This window comes from Sinocyclocheilus rhinocerous, unplaced genomic scaffold (assembly GCF_001515625.1).
Source record: "Sinocyclocheilus rhinocerous isolate Xijiao unplaced genomic scaffold, SAMN03320098_v1.1 scaffold1292, whole genome shotgun sequence".
NCBI classification, from domain to species: Eukaryota; Metazoa; Chordata; class Actinopteri; order Cypriniformes; family Cyprinidae; genus Sinocyclocheilus; species Sinocyclocheilus rhinocerous.
This window is the reverse complement of record NW_015656599.1, coordinates 1,544,869-1,552,772: the sequence shown is the minus strand read 5'-3', so window position 1 is coordinate 1,552,772 and position 7,904 is coordinate 1,544,869. Positions and strand designations below refer to the sequence as shown.

General features: G+C 36.9%; 1 protein-coding gene across 1 annotated transcript in view; it reads right to left on the bottom strand.

Annotated features, from left to right (window-relative positions):
- Positions 1 to 7,904, bottom strand: part of LOC107720344 (uncharacterized) — a 27,043-nt gene that overhangs the window by 11,270 nt on the left and 7,869 nt on the right. The window contains exon 6 of the mRNA XM_016528023.1: positions 3,210 to 3,409. Coding sequence (XP_016383509.1) covers positions 3,210 to 3,409 — 200 coding nt within the window. The remainder of the gene's footprint in view (positions 1 to 3,209; positions 3,410 to 7,904) is intronic.

The window sequence follows — 7,904 nt, the reverse complement described above, 5'->3', positions numbered from 1 at the left end:
ATTTAATATCCTAATGGTTTTTGGCATAAAAGAAAAAATCAATCATTTTGACCCACACAATGTTTTTTGGGCTACTGCTAAAAATATACCCCAGCGACTTAAGACTGATTTTGTGCTCCAGGGTCACATATATTCTTTTAACTGAAGATTTGTGGATGTTTTTATTTGGAAAGTCTTTTGATTTATGATTAAAATGACCCTGATTTTGATTATTATCATGATTGATGGTAAACGTTTTCTGAAGAAGCACAGAAGAAAGACAAAATGAAAATCTCAAGGAGATTCACATGATGTACATTTTTGCTTTTTTTTTTAATTATTATTTTGTATTTCTGTTTGATTTTATCACATATCTACTCATATGATGTCACTGAGGTTTTTAGCAGGTGTTGAAAAAAATAAATTACAATAAGGACAGAGATCAGGTGGGGTGTTATAAAACAATAAAGCACATTTGATAAGCGAGAATAACTACCCGCCTTACTGCGTTATTTGTTCTTTGTGTTGCTTTGGGACTTTTGTTATACTTCCTGTTTGTCCACATGTTAGACTTAAGCGTAGAGGGGAGCGTGCATTTGCGGTGGCAGGGCCACGGCTTTGGAATACCCTGCCTTTAGAAATTAGAATGGCCCCTTCTCTGTCTGTTTTTAAGTCCCTGCTAAAAACCTATTTGTTTTCCCTAGTGTACTGATTACTGTTATACGGTCATTTTTAAACGGGTTGTTCTTATTTTTATCTGATTTGCTTTCTGTGTATGTTTTTATAATTTTCTCTTCTGTAAAGCACTTTGGTCAGCCTATTGGCTGTTGTAAATGTGCTATACAAATAAAATGAACTTGAACTTGAACTGTTTCCTGTGGCATGTTTGTAGTTCCCCCTGCTGACTAGTCTTCATTGTTCACGGTGTGTCTACTTCATTGGTTCTCTGTGTTCTTTTGTTCCTGGTCATTTTGTATTTGTTTTGTTTGTTTTATTAAATGCTCCTCACAGTTAGATCCTCGTCTCTGCTTGGCTTCACATGCTCAGCAATGGAAACATTACAGGCTAGAATAACCATCAGACTGAAGAGACATTTAAAGCACTAAACACTTTATCAAGACATTTAACACTTCAAATATCCCAGTGAACACTAAAGACACATGTGATTGTTACAGACGTATTTATTTCAGTAAGGTTCTTGGCTTATTCAGTTCATGCAAATATATACAGTACTGTTCATTTGAGTATTCTCACAAAAAAAGAGAAAAACTTAAAAAAGGTTATCAATATTTAGTAGTTTAATAGTTTAATAGAGGTTAATTGTTAAAATAAATCTATTATAGCTTTGCTTTTCTTGTTACAGCATTTTTTTTTTCACAAGTGTCAAACGTTTTTTCAGTGTACTGTAGATTTGCAGGTAGATCTTGTCACATTTCTTATAGTCACAAAATGTAACAGTGTCATTTTCTGAACTCTCACACATTCCTGCTGTCTCAATACACTGTCTAGTTCATCATCACTGTCAAGTACGTCAAGAATGCAAATCTTCCAGTGATGTCCTCACTCTCACCTGAAAGAGAGAAACAAAGGTCAAACATGTAGCCTTTTCATGAATTTGCCATTCAAATTTTATTCATATTGGTTTATAGGCATATCAGCATACATATTTGGTTTTGTGGGTGTCCTTTATGGTTATATTAATCAAATTTAACTTTGGCTCATATTTGTTGTATATCTATTCTTTTTCATTGTTGTCATGTTATTGTTTGTCTTCAGTTTGACATAATATTTATCGAACAAATACCTAAAAGCAGAGCATTTTGTATTGTATCGTTGTCGTATTGTGTTTCTGTCTTATATGGTTATAATGACACTAAAGCCTGTTCTCATAGTGATCAGACTGGTTCTCAAATACACAGACTCGTGGCATTTAGTTTGCGTGTCAGCTGATGTTTGATGTTTTACATTCACTAAGGCGTGGAGTTACTGTGGTGACACTCAGCTCCAGGATGCTGGTGATATAAACACTGTCACAACAAGTCAAAAAAATCCAACACCCATTTCTCTACCAAACTCTGCTGCTTATTGACTGATGTTTTAGGGAATTTAATGAATCAGATTTGGTAAAGGTTGTAAATAAATACATTTGAACACAACATGAAGAAACATAGGATAAGGGTGGTCAACCTATGAGGCCCTTTATTACAATGACTGAACAATTTGAGAAAACAAGGTGCCAATAATCCCACACATTTTAGGTTTCACATTCTCAGGCTAATTTATTTCACACATAATTGTCTCTTTCTGCCAATTAAAACTAAAGGAATAAGCCTCATCAGCAGGCCAGTCTTATGAAAAAAAAAATGTTTTGCAAAATGATCTCAAATTGCTTTTTGCATATATTGTGGCAGCTTGGAAATGAAATGTCTGATGAGTGTTGATAAAAGTTTAATGCTCTATTGAGATGGTTGGGAAAAGGGGGACGCAAACTCCTCATTAAGTTCTTATATTTCAAATAAAAGCATGGAGATATTTGTCTCAAATATGTTTCCTTCTGGAGAAAGGATCCAGTCATGGGAAGGAGAGAACAGAAAGAAGAGCAGGCAAATCAGCGCTGATGACACTTTTGTGAATGAACAGACGGCAGCATCATCAGCTCTTTCACAGTGTATTCAAGCTGACAAAACAAATGGCAACAGTGCTGGCAATATTGCATAATCGCCGACAAGGTTATGACCTCAGCTGTAAACAGTGTTGAGAGCACCTTCAGCACGTAATTCTTCTTGGGTTTAAGAATAACTTTACAATCATTCAGCAAGGATTCCATGTAAGCGCCAAAAGTAGACAGCACTTGAAAGTCCACCACTCACTTTACAGAAGTAATACACTGTCTTCAGCGAGAATGCTGGTAATTCAGCTGTCAGCAGTGACTCGAACAGAGGCTCTGCCAGAGATTTTACCAAAGCCAAGTCTGAAGTGAGCAGTGTGGAGGGGTGAAGGGGTTTAACCGGCCCGCTCCCCTCCGAAAGCTTATCAACAGGTGATTGATTTGTGAATGAAAAATCATAATAGCAGCCACATACACTAGAAGTGTAGAGGGTGCACAACTGCAAGAAACTGTAAGAATCTGTAAGAATGACAGTATGATTGACACGGGACAATTCACCTGGTCTTCAGCCTGCGTTCTACACAGTCCACAAACAGTTTACACTTATGGGCAATATTGGTGCCTGGTAGAGGGAGTCTGTGCCTCAGTGATTGTGTCTAACTCTTGCTGTGGCACAATCTCTGGCAGTGACGGGCTCCGCAGACCAGCCAGACATGCAGGTTCACCGGTTCTGGATCGTGGTGCCAGATTGTGTTGCATGCTTGAAGGACCCTTCTCAGCGGTATGGCCAAGAACTGGTCCAGAACTTTTTTTCCTAATTTGCTGAAATCCCCAAGCACCTCAAGTGATCAATCAGTTTTGGGCTGTTTATTTGAGTTTTTGAATATCTTCCAAATGAGGATAATCTGGCCAAGATCAGATAGTCCAAATAATTCAGTACATGCAATCTTAGAGGGGAAAACCATGTCCACATATTTCATACATTGTGTGTGAAGCTCATGACAGGCTGAAAGGCAGGACAATGAATTCGTATGCTGTGACTTCAAAAGTAAATTTCAGAAAGCACCTGTGATGAGGGGCTATCTGTATATGAAAGTAGTCAATGGGGCGAATTGTGAATTAACTGCAGTTTGTTGCTTGGCACTCAGACGAGGACCTTGCCACTTCATAAAGGGTTGTGCTTTGGCCACAAAGTCTTGGTTCTCACAGCTTCTCAGGTTCTCTGCGAGAGGCTGAGGTGGATCTAGATGCTTGTATTGACCCGAACAGTGAGCTGAAGTGGCGAGTGGTGAAGTTTTGTGTGAAGACAGCAGCTGACTTGTGACTTGAAGGAGAAACAATTTGAGGAAATGCCATTCATCGCCACCCTTTATATTAGTTGAGAACGCATCAGTTTCACTCGTTTGAACATCATTAGTCAGTGTGCTTCACTCTTCAGTAAGGAGTTTCTTCATAGCTACTGAATCTTGTAACAACAACCATGCAAAGAAGTCGTCAACAATACTGAAAATATGTTTTATGTAATCATGACACTGGCACTTGCAAAGGCGAGAAAATAAGCAACTGTGTGGGAACCTTTTATTTTTTGCTTTAAACGTCATGTTTTCAGAGCCAACGATTTATTTAACGAAATACAGGAGGAAAAATTGACTTTATATGAAAATATAGGTCTATGGGTATTTATAAATAATAATAATAAAAAAAAAAAACACAATAAAAAAAATTTGCTTTTTTTATGTTATAGCCTATAGCTACATAACATTATAGTTTGTGTTACATTACCTTATGTAAGCATACCTTATTTCTAATAAGGAGCTCTAAAATACTTTCATCAGAAAACAGGTTTACTTTTGAAAGGGTGTCTATGGAGAAACAGGCTTTTGTGGACGGCTTTTTGGAGTACTTCCAGCATCTACCAGCAGGGACTAACATTCTTTCTTCTGACTGCCTATCCCTATCCTGTTTTTTTTTGTATGTTTGTTTGCTTTTTGTCCCTCTTTTGGAAACTCGTAAAAACGCTATTGTTCATTTTTCTTTCTTTTGTTGTTGAAGCAAAAGGATACAACAAAAAATATTTGCGGTAGTCTCCCGTTCATTGATTTTATTTTGTATTTTTTTTAATCCCATGGCTCTATGACTGTGTTTCTAAAAATTAATCTAAATAAATCTAATTCATTTTGTAGAGAGAGAAATGAGAGAAAGAGAGAGAGAGAGAGAGAGAGAGAGAGATGCAAATTAAAATAAGGTGCTGTTAATCACATTGAGATCAAAAAGAGATGTATATGTCAAAGATGCAGTGTGAGAATGTTAACAAATGTTGAAAAGTACATGATTTACTGTGCACTCTCAGAAAAAAAAGGTACAAAAGCTATCACTGGTGTGGTACCTTTTCAAAAGGCACACCTTTGTACCTAAACAGTCCATATTTGTACCATAAAGATACAAATAAGTACCTAAAATGTACATATTAGTACCTAAAAAGTACAAAAGTCTACCTTTTGTAAAGGTACCACCCCAGTGACAGCTTTTGTACCTTTTTTTCTGAGAGTGTGTCAACTATGAAGGTCGATACAGTTCTTTTGCAATGAGGTGTGGGAAAAGTTGGTGGGATGTGAGCACTAATAGCAAACTGTTGATTGTTTTTTTCTCGTTCTACAGTTGGTAATGAAATTGGAGAGCTATCTGACCCTGCATAGACAGCAACGCAACTGAAATGTTCCCAGGTCCAGAAATGTAGTAAATACATCGGTAAAACAGTCCATGTGACATCAGTGGCTCAACTTCAGTTTTGCGAAGCTACGAGAATACTTTTTTTTTGCGCAAAGAAAACAAAATGAACATAATTTACTCAACCATTCTTCTCCCCCGAGTTACGTCTTCCGCCATTTTAGAGAATATTACAACGCATACGCACACTTTCCCCTAAGCATAAACAACACTGATTATGCAGAATACGTTGATGCGCGTGCTTTCTCTCCCGAACGTAAACAACGCTGATTATGCAGATTACGTTGATGCGCGCGCTTTCTCTCCCGAACGTAAACAACGCTGATTATGTCGATTACGCTCTTGGGTACTCTCCAAAATGGGGGAAGACATAACTCGGTGGAGAAGAATTGTTGAGTAAATTATTTTATGTTTGTTTAATTTGTGTTCCGAAGATGAACGAAGGTCGTACGGGTTTGGAAAGACATGAGGGTGAGTAATTAATGACAGAATTTTCATTTTTGGGTGAACTATCCCTTTAAATCCATGTCACATGCATAATGATAAACGGTGTGTTTGCTCTTTTTTTTAGATTGTTTCCCTGCTCCTGTGGTCACAGTTGAGGGTTTTGATGGAGGCTCGGCTGTCTTCCCATGTTGTATTAAGGGTCAAAATAAAATTCAAGATATGAATGTACACTGGAGAGACAGTAATGGCAAGACTGTGTATGATATAATTGGGGGCAATGGAAAAGTTGAAAACCAAGCTCTGGAGTACAAGAACAGAGTTCAATCAGAGAGAGGCAATTGCTCCATTAAATTAGACAAGCTTAAAAAAACTGATGAAGGAAATTACTATGGTTACATCACAGTGCCATTGAACATTCAAATAAACGTAGTGCTTCTTATCAAAGGTGTGTAAAATCTGGAGATTTTATGTGAAAATATTATATAATTTAAAAGTCTAAATTAAGTTGTTACAAATTTTGCCATTGTTGTTTGGTCTAACAGATAAACCAGGAGGAAGAGAGAAGCATGGAGGACAACATGGAGAACTAAGATCAATTGTCTCTTTTTGTCTCTTATTTTTCTTAACTGGCATATTGCTTTTTTTATTTGTAGCAATCAGTTATGGTGTTTCAAGGGTCATATTCAGGGCTGTTGCTAGAGTATTGGCCGCCCTAGTACTGCTTATTCCATCGAACCTCTCTGCAAATTTGCAGTCCGGCAGGGAGTGAGATGGTGTGGTTCCCCCTCCACAAAATCGCATGGATCCCACCTCTAGTTTGGGACCCTGATAATCGTCACCACCTTTTTCCCCATCAGTGCTGGCCCTAATTGTAATTGACCTCAGATTGTTTGATTTATTTTTCTTCTGTCACTGACAATCAACCAGTGTCGGACATAGTGTTGGAAGGATTTTTACTCCGTTACAGTACTTAATCCATTTTTCTAAATAATAATAATAATAATAAATAATAAATTCATCAAAATTAATGAAAACTAAACAAATTGTGTCCTTCGATCCATTTTAGAAGAACATGAAATCTAATTTTCCACAATCACTATCTAAACAATATCTGTAAAATCTAAATCTAAATTTACTAAAACAACCCAGCTGACGCCTGCTTACTCTGTAATCAGTCCATCCATTTCCTGCAGTTTGACCCATTCATTTCATCACAATTTTCATTCAAATAAGTGGGAAACATCCTGCTGACAGAGCGATTAGTCAATCACAGTGACATGACGACACTGCCACACTTCACATGACTTTACACAAGTATTTTTTCTGCCTCCTGTATCTATTTGTTTGTTTGCTGATTTATGTATTTGTTTGTTTGTTTTTTGTATAGTTATAAACTCAACTTTCAGCTGAAAACTTGTGTGACCACTATTCCCAAAGCATTTGAATTCAATTAAAATGAAATTAGATTCATATTCCACATATTTCATTCATGTCAATCATGGCCCAATTTTGCATTCACAGTGTTTGTAAATGCATGTCAGTTATGTTTGCTGTGTAATGTCAACCCTGATAATGAAATGGCTAAATATATCTTTCAAGGCCTCATTTTATTTTATTGGTGTTGCATTTAAGCAGATGTTTAAGATAATCAGTACAATCACCATATATGTGATGCAACCAGAGATCGATCCAAACATATTTGACTTGGACACCACGAATACTTGATTAACTGAACACTACACCAAAATGGAAGTTGCAAATATACAGAATTAAGTTTATACAATCAAAATGAACCAAATGAAAAGTTGGCTTCAAACTTTCATTTTCAATTTCTTTGGAGCAATTTACAAACGGATAATTGTCTCTCATTTTAATTTTAAATTTTACGAGTTTGGGTTGTTGCGTCCGAATCTGATTTTTGAACTAACATAAAAAATTACTCATTCTGATTTTCCACTTCTCTGTTTTGCGCTCCCGGTTGGACCGTACCAGTGGGGGGAGCTGGGGGTGGGGATGTGGATGTATTTACCCAGGGTGACCGTGATTTCACCAAGTACAACATGTTCCATTGTTGATCCTGTAACAACATTCCAATCAACCAATCAGAATTGAGGGATAACTTTTCAGGAAATGTCTGTTTTAG